The sequence below is a fragment of the Sus scrofa genome, chromosome 9, assembly GCF_000003025.6.
Source record: "Sus scrofa isolate TJ Tabasco breed Duroc chromosome 9, Sscrofa11.1, whole genome shotgun sequence".
Taxonomy (NCBI): domain Eukaryota; kingdom Metazoa; phylum Chordata; class Mammalia; order Artiodactyla; family Suidae; genus Sus; species Sus scrofa.
Window position 1 is genome coordinate 85,893,444 of NC_010451.4, and position 16,207 is coordinate 85,909,650.

Sequence of the window (16,207 nt, forward strand, 5' to 3'; positions counted from 1 at the left end):
GGGAGACAGCCAAGCACAGCAATCGCTCTGGGAATTAGAGTGGGAAAACCAAGGCTCCAGCCTCCACAATGAGATGTCTTTTCCAAGGCAATCTGTCTTGCTTTCACTCTCTTCATATATAAAACAGGGATACTAACCAAACTCACAGGGTGACTTTGAGGATCCTAGAGAATACCCTGTGAACTCTGCAGTGTTATGTACAAACTAACTGGTACTCTTTAGGGCCAATTCTACCTGTTTTTATGGTTGAGAAATAGATGAATAGCACAAGAAAGGGCCTAGTTAAGAAATTATTTTAAAGTAAAATTGTATAGACATTAGTATTTGCCACAAACCCATCATTCTACATTTTAGGAGGGGGATATTTTTAAAGAGACTTTCATAAAAGATGTGATTCTAGTAATTCTATCCCAGGATTAAGATCTTGGTGAGCATCTGTTGTTTCCAGAGACACCCAAATGATAAGATGTGCTATTTGTCCTCTAGAGGCTTACACTCTTCTCTAGGAGGCAGGCCAACTCCTGAAACTCTAGGGACTAAAGTAATTATCCCAAAGCCCCGCCCTGCTTCTTTGCTTCAGTCAACCCACAGGTTAGACCCCTTTGAGAACTGCCTTTGGCCAGTTCAAGTGGCCTTCTGGCTTCTCCCAGTCTTCCAGCTGTAATTGGAACAATGTTGTTACTTCTCTCTCCACCCACCGGGCTTCCTGCTCCTGGAATGCCTACCTCCACCCATTTCTGTGTATCAAATTTTATTCCAGTGCTTCCCAGCTCAAATGACCCCTCCTCCACACAGGCCTCTCCGGTCCCCAACCAGAGCAGTACAGTCACAAGTACTGGTTTCCAGAATGGGTGGAGGTCGGTGGGAGGGCTGGACAAAGATTTTGAACAGAGTCTGGAAGGACAGGAAAGCCAGAAAATGGAGAACTCGTCAGGAAGAACAACTCCCCAAGAAACGAACTCCATAAAGTATTATATTATAAATATTTATACAATAAATATTGGCCAACCATAGTAGAACTAGAAATTATTTCATTCACAGGCATGTTTTCTTCAAGTTTATGCCAATTTTTAAAAATCATAGACCTGATGGAGTGTATCTTAAATCACACTTGGTTTGTTCTTGCCCTCAAATAACTTATAAAATGTGGCACAGTGGAGTTTCTGGGTTAAGGATCCAGTGATGTCAGTGCTGTGGCTCTGGAAAGAGCTGTGTATGTGTTCGATCCCTGGCCTGGGAACTTCTGCTTGCCATAGGCATGGCCAAAATACAATAAGTAAATAAAATGTGACATCACATATTTTAGACTAAATTAAAATTTATAAACCAGTATCTTCAGAATTCATGGTAGTAGGAAAGTTAATAATGGACATTTAAAAAAAAGAAACAATGGAAGAGAAAATCATGTATTTACTAGGCTATTGTACCCTTGAATACAAAATAATTTGAAATTATCCAACACAACTAGAATAGTAATAGCCAATAGGATATAAAATGAGTAGGAAATTGTTTCTGAAATTTATTTCACAAATAAAATATGATCCATGGAACGTGTTTTTATCTATACAGCACCAGAACAGAATTTGAGGACCTTTTATTCTCTCAGTTTGACTTTTTTCCCAGTTGGACTGTTCTGATTTTTTTCCTACTTTGACTGATGAATGAAGTAAAGACAGTGCTGAAACAATTAAACCTGAGAGGTGCAACTCAGGGATTAAATAATCAGATTCATGTGAATCATTTTAATGCAGAATGGTGACTGTCGTTAGGAGTTTCCACAGCATTTTTCCTGTTTATTCGGGATAAAAACACATGATTTAGAATAATTTCTAAATTTTTAAAAATGTATAATTTACTGGTATCAGCAATATAACAAGAATACTTTTCATCCTTAGATCACTCTGGTGTCTGTATTAGAGCCCTGGGTCTCTTCAGCAAATATCTTTTGGGCTGTTAAATACCACTGGGAATGATTTGATCTGTTCTAAATTTGGCATGTGAAGAGTGCCAAAAAAATATTCTGATAGCTCTATTTGTAAACAATTTTAAAATAAAAGGTCTACGTAACCCTCTGAATGAACCATTCTTTTGGCAAGTGCCAAAAATTAAGTGCTTTCATTGTTCTTTCTTGATTTTTTTTTTTTATTTCAGGTGTATCCTTTGGTGTATTTTGTTTTGAACTCTTTAATTCTCTTAATTAAGGAAATAATAAATTAGAAAACAATAATAAACTGTGAAAGATGGAGAATTATGTTTCCTCTTCTTATGCTTCAACTTATTTTTATTTTAGATGAAGACTTTCAACAAAATAATGGTTAGTTGTACTGTTATTTTGAGGACTTCTAGACAGATCTCAAGAAAACCTTTGGGCAGAGCTGTGCAATAATTGGGAATATTAACCCTTAGCACTATGAAGAATCTATCACAGGCTCCTATTGGGTATGCAGTTTTGTAATATTCTAAGATCACCCTCTTTTCTTTTGCATATTTACACAAAAGACTTTAATGCTTTTCACACCAACCTCGACTTCCTGGATTTGTGATCATTTTGAAGAAAAAAAGAACATGACATATGTTTTTCTCCATATACAAAGTAATCGAATGGGGTTATTATAAACAGGAAGGAGAACCCGTGTTGATGGTACAGAGGAAACTGCTGGATGGAGGAAGGGGCTGTCACATTGGTGTGGAGGAGTGTAAAGATGGTGTTTATGTTAGCATTGAGCCTCTGCAGGAAACAAGTTGATAACTGGCTCTTGTAGTACCAGAAACCATGGAGCCATCAATTTCCTACTATTTACATGTCCCTAAGAGGCAGATCTCTGTTAAATCCTCTCACAAAAGATAAATGTTTTTTTCTTAATAGAACTCCATAGAGAACTATTTGGCAATTTGAAAGTAACATATGCTAATTCAATTCATCCAAGTGCTGGCCTAAACGTTAAAATTAATATTTATGTTTCACTCTAACTCAAACCATAAAATCTATGAGGCAAATAATGAAAAAGCTGCTGTTGAGAATTGTATAAATAGTTACTCAACACCTTCGGTTGGTTCTTTGAAGAAGTGCGTGCGGTGCTGCATGGAGACAGTTGATCGGTTCTGGCCCTGACTGCTCCCAGTTTGTGAGGGCTTGATTTTTTCTACTTTGACCTCTGCTGTATCACCAAGGTTGGAATGGAATGCATGACCTCAGGCAAGTGATGTGACATCTCAGAGCCTTATCTGAGTATGAGATGAGGGTCTAGGTTTAGTTCTTTGGTTTTCAAAGTGTTCCATGCCTCATAGATTCCAATTTATAAGTTAAAGTTAACCACCCCACACACACAACCCCACACATTTAATTGTTAAAACATTAATAAACACAACTGCAACTCATACATCATGTGATATACTTTAACATCTTGAAGACTATTCATTCTCGTTAACTCACTGCTAGATTTTTTTGTTCAGTGCTTAGGTCAAACTTCCACCTGCTAGAAAATGAGCACCAGGCATCTTGTCTGATTGGTGGTTCCCACTGCATCCCTATTGATCAGTATAAGATATATATTGGATAAAAGAATACAAATGAATGAATCTCTGTATGTTTAAGCCTTTTTATTTTTATTTTTTGCTCTTTAGGGCTGCATGTGTGGCATATGGAGGTTCCTAGGCTAGGGGTCGAATTGGAGCTACAGTTGCTGGCCTATGCCACAGCCACAGCAACGTGGGATCCAAGTCACATCTGCAACCACAATAGGAACTCCTGTTTAAGCCTTTTTTAAAAGTATACTTAAGAGTCTGTGATTCTGCCCCTGGTCTGTCTCTCTCTTTTAATTTGAGTTTGTGTAATCCACTCCTTTAAAATTGTATTAGAAGAGTTCCCATTGTGGCTCAGCAGTAACAAATCCAACTAGTATCCATGAGGATGTGGGTTTGATCCCTGGCCTCGCTGTGACGTAGGTTGCAGATGTGGCTCAGATCTGGCGTGGCTGTGGCGTAGGCTGGCAGCTACAGCTCCAATTTGACCCCTAGCCAGGGAACTTCCATATGCCACACCTGCAGCCTTAAAAAAGAAAAGAAAGAAAAGGAAAGAAAAAGAAAAAAAAGTCTAAAATTGTATCAGGGAATAGTCCCATATCATCAGTGTGCAGTGTCCCACAAAGCCCAGGCTAGGCTCTGGCATTTCTATCCAGTTCATGCTCTCTTCATTGTGAAATAGGCATGTGTATGGTAAGTAACTTTTTGTGTGTGTGCAACCCTTCAGATAAAGCTTCCTCTGCAAGACAGGCTTGGGCAGGTCCCCTTCTGGGAGGATGGGGGCAAGAGTGGCTTGGTTGAGAGAACTCACTAGTGGGAAAGCATTTGGACTCCTACCCACAACCACCTTTGAACTTCTTAAAGGTCCGTTACCATGTTTTTTAAGCAATTGCTCCAAAGCAAAATTCACCACTAGTTTCCAGTCCAGAGTGTAATACTTTTTTCTAGGAGATTTCTGTTTTCTTCTTCTTGATTAAAATGCTGAGAAGAGAGGAACAGACTTCAACCCCCCCTTGCCGTAATACCTTATCTTCTTATTTCCCATTTGTACTAATAAACATTCCCATCAGTTTTGTTTGATACCAAATAGCCTAAATCAACTGACTTGCTCTCTGCCGTTTGACACCACTTTCTGCTGATTTTTTTAACTTAATTTTTTTTAGAGAAGCTTTAGGTTCACATCAAAACTAAGAGAAGGGTACAGAGATTTCCCACGTGCCCTCTGCCCCCGTACATACACTGCCTTCCTCATCATTATCATCCCCCACCATAGCTACTAGTGATGCATTTGTTTTGTGTAAAATCGACATTATTGTTTGGCAAACAGAAAGAAGTCATTCAAGGAAATACCCTGCCTGGTAGCTGCTCTGATATGTTTAGACCTGTGCACACAATTTTCACTTCTTGAGAGCAAGGTCCATCTCTGGTTTTGCTTACTTTTGTTCCCTCATTAGTGCAGGGTTTTCTAGTCTTGGCGCTATGGATGTGTTGGACCAGAGAACCCTTTGTTGTAGGGGGCTCTCCTATCATTGTAGATTGTGCAGCAGTATCCCTGGCCTCTACCTTCGAGATCCCAGTAGTACCTGCCTCCTCACACATGGCATGAAAATCAAAAATGTCTCCAGACATTGCCAAATGCCCCTTGGGAGACAAAATTAACCCTGGTGTGAAACCACTTCTCTAGTACAAGGCACCCAGTTAGCACCCCTAAAATACTTGATAAATTATAAGTATATTTAGACCACAACTAGACATTTAGTCATTGGCTATTTTTCTATTTTATGCCACCATTTCCTCTAAATTTTCAGAATTTACAGCTTGAAATCCTGTAGATACTCAATTGTTATCATCATCCTGTTTTCTTGTAGATAAAAGTTCTGAGGGTCTTAACTTATCTAGGACAGAGGTTTTACACCATTTTTGCTGTTAAAATACCCTGAAACGTTTTGTTTGAGGGATGGATTTTCTAAAGCCAAACTCTGCTGTGATGTGTGTAGTCGAATGTATGTTTGTGTCTTTTCAGAGTGTTGAGACATAAGAATGACATCAGCGGGATTAGACCATCTGGGAAGTTGAGTGAGACTGGTCATTTGTTGGGGGGAGGGAAGGATCTTGGAGAAATTCCATCTGGGGAAAGTGGAAGGGCCCAGAGAAGGAAATGTGCTTGCCCTAGAGACTTTTTAGAGCTTGCATTGTTAACTGGATGGCATGAATTGATAGTAGAGTGAAAGTATTTAGGAGTTAATTTAGTCTTATTGAACGTTTTTGAAAATAACTTCATTGAGATGAAATAAGTGACGTTGTATAATTGCCTGAATGTATTTCAAAGACGAGGTTGTACATTGATACTTAAGATGTAATTTCTGGAATATTTCTATTTTTATTAAAAGGGAAGCAAAAACCTGGATTCAGAAATAAGAAATCTTAAGAGCTGGAATAATTTTGGAAAGGTTATAATGAAAAATTAATCGTTTTGTGTCTTAAGGAAGATTTTAGAGGAACATAATTAACTCTTAGTGTACTTCTTTTGACAACACAATTCCTTTGCGCTTTGATCACTCATCGCTCTTTCTTATAACATAGTTACTTAGTATAATTTCAGTTTCCACCATGAATATCCCTAGCTGGAAACTATAGTTGTAAAATTTTCAGGAGAGGACTATTATTTTAAGTTTTTTTTTTTTCTTTTTAGGGCCGCACCTGCAGCATATGGAAGTTCCCAGGCTAGGGTCGAATGAGAGCTACAGCTGCCAGCCAACACCACAGACACAGCGATACGGGATCCAAGCTAATCTGTGACCTACACCACAGCTCACAGCGACACTGGGTCCCCCCCCCCACTGAGCGAGGCCAGGGATTGGACCTGCATCTTTATGGATACTAGTCACATTCATTTCCTCTGAGCCATGACCGGAACTCCTGAGTTTTGTGCTTTTAAAGAAAGATATTTTTGTTCCTTTCCATCATTGATTATAATAATGAAGGGGATATGAATGTATAACAGTAATATTTTTGTATTAAAGAAAGAAATGTTTGAATTTATTTAGAACATTTTTTTTCTTTTTATAGGTAGGCATTTGTTATTGTAAATTTTTAATGTTTTCAATTATTATAAATACTAAAACTTACATAGAATTTGCTAGGAGATAGAGCAAAGCTTGTTGTAAAGGCTAGGTGATTTTGATTCCAGAATGGCTATTACAAAATCATAATAAGGGTATTGAACAAGCTAATGTTATTCTGGGCAACAAAATGGTATAGTGTTATTATAGACATACATCTAGTTTATTGCTTTAGCGTGTTCATAATTTAAAGTTTCCCCGAGCAATTTGAAATTTTTTTTTTCTTTTGAGAGAGTGATGCTATGATGTTATTAACCCAAGTGATCCCTGGATATGACAACTTCTTGTACAGAATTTTTTGATGTTTGTTCTTGTAGTTTCAGCTTTAATGGAAAGGAGAATAATTTATAATTCTGGACAATTTATAGTTCTTTTTGTGGTAAACTATTTTATCCATTTGCAATACAGAAAAAAGGGTAATTCTTGAAACTTTCTCCTAAGCACAGAGTGCTTGCTGAATGTTGCAATGAAGTGGCTCAATTGTATTTTGAGTTTTATGTGCTGGTGTTACTGTTTCTTTATGGTGTTATTGTATTGTATACTTTGGGCATAATACTGTTGCCCTATAATTTTTATTATTGTAGAATCAGAAGTCTTTTACTCCCCTATTGTCTTAAGTAATATTGACTGGACAGAGTTTCACTTTGAAGTTTGGTACTTTTTCTTTTCTTTTGTGCTCTAGACATGGGGTTTTGAAGTTTGGGCAAAATGTCTTGCAGAGCTACTTTATCTGAAAAATATTAATTTAAAAATGTTTATTCTTTGAATTTACTTTCACCTTTTAATCAAATATGTGAGTTGGGCCATAAGAGATGCTTTATAACTGGGTTGCTCAACATGATAGCCACTAGTCACGTTGCCTATTTCAATCATTTTAATTAATGAAAATTAAATAAAATTAAACATTTCGTTCCTCAGTCATTCTAGCCACGCTTCAAGGGCCCAGTAGCCCCATGTGTCTAGTAGCTACTGTATCAGACAGTGCAGAGATAGAACATTTTCATCATCATAGATCTGTTGGATACACCTCCCCAGAATAGATGTTAGCAAAACTGCAACCTGGGGGGCCATTTCTGATTCCCCATTTGTTTTTTTAAATAGAGTTTTAGTGGAATACAACCATGACCACTTATTTACATATTGTCTATGGCTGGTTTCAGGCTGTCATAGCAGAACTGAATAGTTGGAAGAGAGACCATGTGGCTCACAGAACCTAAAATATTTTCTATGTACCTCTTTATAGACAAAGATTGTAATCCCACTTTAGAGTCTATGTATTCATAAGGTAAAGCATGTTTTCTTATATCAAAGATGAACCAGACCAGAAGAACAGACAAGAGTAGGTAGGGTAGCAGGCCAAATCTCATGATTATTAGTTGAGAGTAGTCATCTGCTAATAGTATGGACAACTAGAAGGTAAGTCCTTGTCCATTAGATGGGACACTTTCCAAAATGGAACGCCAGACAAGACGATCTACTCAAAGTGGTCAGAGTAAGTGGCAGAATTAGCACAGAGTAGCCATGAGACCTCTAGATGCCGCTGGCCCTTGTCACCCTTGGGCGCAGAGTTTGGCTGGAGTAAGGGGTGGAATATGAGTAGAGCACAAAGGCAGAAGATTAATAAAGTGAGGTGAGGTGAAATTTTCTGATTTTATGTTAGATCTAAAAATCTTTGCATTAAACCTTTCAAGCTAGACTTAAATTGATTCAAAAATGTTTATTTCATTAAGAGAGTACCTGGTTTCTAATGTTTGATTGATTGGATCATTTCAGTATTTTTATGGTCTCCTTATAAAATATCCAAGAAATGTATTCTCTTAGATGACATGTAAAATATGGAAATGCATTTTCTTTGACCATTTTACATACAATTTTTTAAAAATACTGTTTTAAACCATTGGGTTTTTCCATTTGTCTCTGAGTGTTTTTTAATTTAGTTTTTTGAGTGGAAATCATCATGATGTTTGTTAGATGATTTCAATTTGTAAACTGTAATGCAGTCTAATAAAAGCAAGCTTTTTGCATTGGCTTGATAGAACTACCTTTCCTACTCTTCCTTCACTCCATTTCTTAGTCAAAGTGCCCTTGCTCTTCTTTGGCCAGGGCTTCAGTGAGTCCTTATAAAGGCTGACCCTCACTGGAGCAGATTATAACATAGCACCAGAGCTAAATTTAGAGGGAAGCCAAGCCTCTGCTCCAAATAGTAACAGCCAAAGGATAGAGACTTTGGGTGAACAGAATATCTTCACTTAGTCTTTCAATACCAGTAGGTGAGTCTCTGTGTTTGTTTTGATTTTTGCTGTTGGATACATCAAAATCTTTGCATACTTTTTTTTTAATGTTTGCATGTTCTTAAGTTATTTTCCATTTAGAATATATTGAGGTTGTGTAAAGTAATCCCACAAAACTGTGCTATGAAAAAACAAACTTTTGTGTTTAGAACTGAAGGAAGTATAAACAGAGCTAAAGAATTTTTTAAAAGTAATTCTCTCCTAGGTAGGATGTGTTTGGTTGTAATTCTCCATTTGCAAGAAAATAGAAACAAGGTGTAAAGGTAGAATTAATTAGGGAATTCTATATGTTTATATTCTAGACCCTAAAATAAGTCTTTCAGAGAGGGCCCACACTTTAACAATATTTTTAAATTCTAAAATAACATCTTTGACAAAAGGGTAATTCCTTCCTTTCATGTTCACCTAATAGAGAATTTTCAGGCTCTGTTTTGTTTGTTTGTTTGTTTGTTTTCAGTACACTCCCAGACTCTTTAATAGATATTTTTCTTTGCTAACCCAAGAAAACATTTTGTATAGCATTGGTTGTGTTTTAGGGAGGTTTTGAGACATTAAGGAGAACACACACACACACACACACACACACATCTATTTATTACTGGTTCTCCAATGAAATGTTTGCCAGTCTAGAATGAATCTGTTGGAAATGCCAACAGGAAACTTCCGAATGAAAGAGTTTTGCGGAGTTTCCGTTCGTGGCGCAGTGGTTAACGAATCCGACTAGGAACCATGAGGCTGCGGGTTCGGTCCCTGCCCTTGCTCAGTGGGTTAACGATCCGGTGTTGCCGTGAGCTGTGGTGTAGGTTGCAGACGCGGTTCGGATCCCGCGTTGCTGTGGCTCTGGCATAGGCCGGCGGCTATAGCTCCGATTCAACCCCTAGCCTGGGAACCTCCATATGCCGCAGGAGCGGCCCAAGAAATGGCAACAACAAAAAGACAAAAAAAAAAAAAAAAAAAAAAAAAAAGAAAGAGTTTTGCAGTGAATATAAATAATGCATTAGAAACTCTATTTCCAACATATATCAAATGAAATGAGATTTCATTGATTAAGGTTATTGCATTTGTAGCCATTCAGCAAGCAGCTGCTGCCCCATACACACAGAGCAATCAATTCCTTCTCTGCACTTGGTCTAGGTGTGTCCCTGCTGTCCTGCTGTTGTGTTACTTGTCACAGTGTACTGTAAATGTTTCTGTTTTATCTCTGCTGACCTCTGTGTTCCTTGAGGGCTTGGAATCTGGCTTAGTCACCTTTGTATCTCAAAGCAGGATGTAGTAAGTTCACTTTATAGGACTGATAAAAATTGTCTCTACTTCAAAGTTACTTTTGGCTTTGTTATTTCATAGTTTAAAATTGGTGATTAGTGGTTAACCAATCCGACTGGGAACTATGAGGTTTTGGGTTTGATCCCTGGCCTTGCTCAGTGGGTTAAGGATCCAGAGTTGCTGTGAGCTGTGGTGTAGGTTGGCGGCTCAGATCCCGAGTTGCTGTGGCTCTTGTGGCTCTGGCGTAGGCCGGCAGCCGTAGCTCTGATTGGACCCCTGGCCTGGGAACCTCCATATGCTGCGGGAGCGGCCCAAGAAATGGCAAAAAGACCAAAAAATAAAAATAAAAATGAAAATAAATAAAATGGTGATTAAGGAGTTCCCGTCGTGGTGCAGTGGTTGGCGAATCCGACTAGGAACCATGAGGTTGCGGGTTCGGTCCCTGCCCTTGCTCAGTGGGTTGACGATCCGGCGTTGCCGTGAGCTGTGGTGTAGGTTGCAAGCTCAGCTCGGATCCCGCGTTGCTGTGACTCTGGTGTAGGCTGTTGGCTACGGCTCCGATTGGACCCCTGGCCTGGGAACCTCCATGTGCCGCGGGGGCGGCCCAAGAAATAGCAAAAAAGACAAAAAAAAAAAAAATGGTGATTAAAGTTCTTGGTGAAGATAAAAGTTTCTTTTTTCATGGGGTAGAAAGAAAGTTTTGCCTCTTAAGTTGAATAATAATTTTTCTAGTCTTAAGAATTTATTAAAATTTTGAGATAGGGAGTTCCTGTCGTGGCGCAGTGGTTAACGAATCCGACTAGGAACCATGAGGTTGCGGGTTCGGTCCCTGCCCTTGCTCAGTGGGTTAACGATCCGGCGTTGCCGTGAGCTGTGGTGTAGGTTGCAGACGCGGCTCGGATCCCGCGTTGCTGTGGCTCTGGCGTAGGCCGGAGGCTACAGCTCCGATTCAACCCCTAGCCTGGGAACCTCCATATGCGCGGGAGCGGCCCAAGAAATAGCAAAAAAGACCAAAAAAAAAAATTTTTTTTTTGAGATAAATAATTTATTGGAATATTGCAAATTTTCTTACTTGTTTACTGATGAAAGTAATGGAGAAAATTCAGACATTTTCAAATCCCAATTTTAAAACTTTGAAAGATAAGTAATTTGCTTGATATTATCTTAATTGTTTGGTCTCCATAATTTAGACAATCTAGATATATTTTCAGATTATAATATTTATGCCAGCAAGATTATTCTTTGTTTGTAAAAAGTCTTTTATAGCAGGTTTTATACTTTTTTAAAAGATAATTTATGACATTTTAAATTGTGTGTTAAATCCAGTAGAAGAGTTTAAAATACCCAAATACTCATCCTCTGAGGCAAACAAACAAACGAAATACCTATTAACAGTTTCTATCGTTCTTAAATGCTCCTTGCATAGGAAGGCAAATATTATATGTACCCTCTTTTAACCAAAAAATTATGCTTTACACTCTTCTATTCAACTTGCTTTTTTCCAGTAATGATAAGCCTTGAACATCTTTCCATATTAATGCAGCAGCTTATTTGACAATTACCTACTAAATGCTTATTTATTAAATGCTTATTCTCAGTATTGTTTTAGGTACTAAAGGTACAGTATTGAGCAAAGCCTACAGAGTTCCCACCCACACGAAGGTTATACTGTCACAGTGGAAGCAGACCATGGTAAACAAATAATAATAACATGACAGGGTACTATGAGCTGTGAAGAGAAATAAAGCTAGGTAAGGAAGGGGAGAGAGAGAGAGAAGGAGCCTTATCGGTCAGAATGGTCTGGGAAGGCCTCTGAAAAGGAGAAGTTTAGGTGAGAGCAAATAGTAAAGGAATTGCTGGACCATAGATTATGCACACATAAATATTTATGAATATTCACCAAATGCTTCCCAAAAGTGTTGCATGGAGTTTATCCACTATGTCAAAGTTTATATCTCTAGTTATCTTCCTGTGTCTTTTTGTCGACACTAGATATTATTAAACTTGAAAAGTTTTGCTAGTTCAATAGTCACAATAATCTCATTTTTAAAAGTATATTCTGTATGGGTACAGTTGAACATATGCTAATTAGCTTTACATATTTACATGATTTGCTTATTTGACATACATAATCTTTATTTTCTTTGTTTTCAGAAATTTTATGAATAAGCATCAGAAGCCAGTGCTAACAGGCCAGCGGTTCAAAACTCGGAAAAGGGGTAGGTTGGGTTGTGTGTTTGTGTATGGCAGGGAGAGGGGAGTGTGTGTCCAAAGTTCTAATCCAAATATAAGATTGGAGAATGTGAGCTTTAATAATATGACATCCATTTCTTTTATTAGCAAAAGTGAGTTCATTCAGTAATAGCCCAGGGAATTTGCAATTTGAGATAATGTTAACTGTGGGGGGCGGGGCATAGGCAAATCAGAGAACTCGAAAGAGGAACTTGCTATTATAGAGAAAAGAGAAGTGTTGAGAGAAGCAGTAAATAATAACTTAAGAGTCCATGAGGAAGCAGGGAGGCCAAAGTATGGAGGCTTCTCATTGGTGGGGCTGGAACAGTCTGATTGGCTGGGATGTAAGGTGAAGAGAAGTTTTCTTCTTCCTACTGGATAGTAAAGTTATCTTATCAACACCTTTCTCAGATATAGACTTAAAATCTCTTCCTGTTGAAGTAATTGATGATACATGGCAGTGTGTAAGAGCTCCCCCTACAGGTGTTTCCAGACTCCAATTTTAGCTGCAGTTTCTTAAAAAATTGCAAAGAGAAGAATTAGGATTATCCTTGTTTCCACCTAACCTCACTAATTCCTGTCTTTTGAGCTCTGAACTTCTGCATTCAAGCCTCAGAACTGCCAGTCTCTTGGGTATTTGATTTTGGACAAGTCACATAACTTGTCTGTGTTTTGTGTCTTTATCTTCAAAATGAGGATAATTATATGTTCAGGTTGTGTTACTCTCATGTGAGGCTTTGAAGGCAATTGATAAACTTTACCATTTTAACACCAGCGTTTGCATTTGGTTTTTGCTTTATTTTGTGTTTTTAAGAAAATGTTCATAGCAAAGATAGTAAAACAAGAGAAGAGTAAATTGGGAAAGAAATATTGAAGGGTTTTAACATTTTCAGAATTTAGGAAGTCAAATTAAATTTACTGCCCTAAATATCTTTATTTTTTTATAATGATTTTTATTTTTTCCATTATGGCTGGTTTACAGTGTTCTTTCAATTTCCACTGTACAGCAAATTCACCCAGTCATATATATTTTCTTTTTCTGACATTATCCTCCATCATGTTCCATCATAAGTGACTGGATATGTACTATACAGCAGGATCTCATTGCTTATCCACTCCAAATGTAATAGTCTGCATCTATTAACCCCAGACTCCCAGTCCATCCCACTCCCTCCCCCCCCCTTGGCAACCACAAGTCTGTTCTCCAAGTCCGTGAATTTTTTTTTGTGGAAGGGTTCATCTGTGCCCTATATTAGATTCCAGGTATAAGTGATATCATATGGTATTTGTCTTTCTCTTTCTGACTTACTTCACTCAGGATGAGAGTCTGTAGTTCCATCCCTGTTGCTGCAAATGGCATCATTTTGTTCTTTTTATGGCTGAGTAGTATTCCATTGTGTATATATATATAACACATCTTCTTAATCCATTCATCAGTCAATAGACATTTAGGTTGTTTCCATGTCTTGGCTATTGTGAATAGTGCTGCAATGAACTAAATATCTTTAAAACTCAGGATATTTTCAAGTGTCTTTTATTGTGGGAAGAGTGGTGATAGATCCTGAGTTTGATAGTGGCTGCTAAAATTTCTATAGGTGGGTGACTTCTTTTCATGTTACGTTCATCTCATCATCCTTTCTGTGTAAAGAATTAAAACAGGTAGTGGCTCAGTGGTAATGAACCTAACTAGTATCCATGAGGATGTGGGTTTGATCCCTGGCCTCACTCGGTGGGTCATGGATCCAGTGTTGCTGTGGGCTGTGGTATAGGTTGCGGGCATGGCTTGGATCCCACATTGTTGTGGCTGTGGTGTAGGCCAGTGGCTGTAGCTCCAGTTCCACCCCTTAGCCTGGGAACTTACATATGTGTGGGTGCAGCCCTAAAAAGACAAAAAGAAAAAAAAAAAGAAGAAGAATTAAAACAATTTTTAAAACATTTAATCAGTTTTGTGTAATTATAGAGAAATCCGCGTAGATTTAAGAATAATTGAGCCAAAACTTGATAAGGATGCTTTTTTAAAATACGAAGCATGATATGAAATTATTTTGTTTTCTAATACTGAGGAGAGTGACTGAAAAATATTTAAGGAAGTATTATGTATAAAGATAAAGGATGATTGAATATCTTTCTGAAGGCCTCTGCTGATTACAAAGCAGAATGTCATGCATTGGTCGTGGAATGCTAAATTGTTTAATTGATAATCTTTATCATATGCCTTTGGCATTTCCAGCCTTGAGGCAGTGCCTGTAGCTGATGTTCTTTTGTAATGCTGTGTCAACATAAGTAGCAAGTGTAGTCATGTAGGAAGAAAAGAATTCTCAATACAATAGATTATTTGACTTAGAAGAGTAGGTAGCAGTGAGGTTAAATTTAACTATAAATGCTGCTTACCAGAAAGATTCACATTCCCACTAAAAAATGAAAATTAAAAAATATTTTAAAAACAAAAGTTATTTTGTACAGTATTTCTGTCTTGCTCTCTTCTTTTTTATTTTTATTTTTTGTATCTTTAACACATCCCCATAAGCTAAGTATGAGTATAGCCTGAACCACCTCCTGTTTAGTTTTCTTAGCAGTGTCCCCACTGCACAGTGGGGATTGAAATCTGGAAGCAGAGAGCAATACCAGGGGCTGCAATCAGTGTGCATTCCTTGTCTCATTGTTTAAAGCAATCCTGAAAAAATAAATGACGTCGATGATTTCCAAAGGACTTAATCGCAAACCCAGTTACAGTGAAGGTATTGTTGTGCCTGTAATGTGATAATAGTTAATGTATGCCTTACTGTGAGGTGAAGAAAGGTTTGCCACTGTCTGCCCACTGAAGGAACGTGTTAATCTGAGACCTGGATCTCCAGCTCACTCAGCTTTATTAGTGTGACGCTGATTCACGGTAGCTGAGCTCGAAAGCCAAGAGGGCCCAAGGAGGTATTGCGCAACAGCAGGCATGATTCAACGAGTAAACTGGCCCTTACAGTCAGTCTTCAGTTTTGAACCGGAAAGATTTCTTCTAAAGCTGAACTGGTTTACCTCTGATTCATTTGGTGGGCAAGATTGTGCCTGCGCGGCGCGATTGCTGTGGGAGTACTCAGAGAGCTACCCAGAAATATGTTCCATATCGTTTGTCAGTTGATCTTAGATTTATATAACTCTGGTCTGCTGGGGATTAAAGCAGCCCTTGAGCCATTTTGTGCCAAACTGCTGACTGGGGGACAAAAAATGGAGTCAACCTCATTTCCTGCTCTTCATGGTAGTGAATTGCCTCCTGACGATTCATCGAGCTTTGGCTTTTCTTTTTCTGTGACAATGGGGCTGACTTCATATAAATGGTTAGCAGTTTTGTAGAGCTGAGAAAAAAAACCTACTGAGGGTATTTCAAGGTCGTTTTGATAGGCTGTCTTCTGACGCTCGGTCCTCAGTTTAAAGCTATTTCCTAGTAAAGGTAATGCTCGTCCACGCCAAGTTAGTATAAAAATGTATTTCTTTTTGCTTCACATCAAAATTAAACATGGTAGGACATAGAACTTACCCTTTCTGAAGTATACGTATGTTGCTTATATTTCCTCAAAGAAATTGTTTTCTAGTGTGACTTGTGGGAGTCAGAAAGGGTGAATGCTTCTCCCCTGAGCCATTGTTATGCTTTGCTAGATGAAATATTTAATAATTGAACTGACCTCCTTGTAAATTTTGGAAAAAGTTGGATTAAAGTTAGTGAAAATAGGAGTTCCTGCTGTGGCACAGTGGATTAAGGATCTAGCATTGCTGCACCTGTGGCATAGA

General features: G+C 38.1%; 1 protein-coding gene across 3 annotated transcripts in view; it reads left to right on the top strand.

The window, feature by feature from the left end:
- Positions 1–16,207, top strand: part of BZW2 (basic leucine zipper and W2 domains 2) — a 59,614-nt gene that overhangs the window by 5,643 nt on the left and 37,764 nt on the right. For 2 of the 3 annotated variants that reach the window (XM_021102039.1, NM_001245007.1), the window contains 1 exon segment: positions 12,353–12,417. In XM_021102039.1, coding sequence (XP_020957698.1) covers positions 12,360–12,417 — 58 coding nt within the window. In that variant the 5' untranslated portion in view covers positions 12,353–12,359. 3 annotated transcript variants of the gene reach the window in all.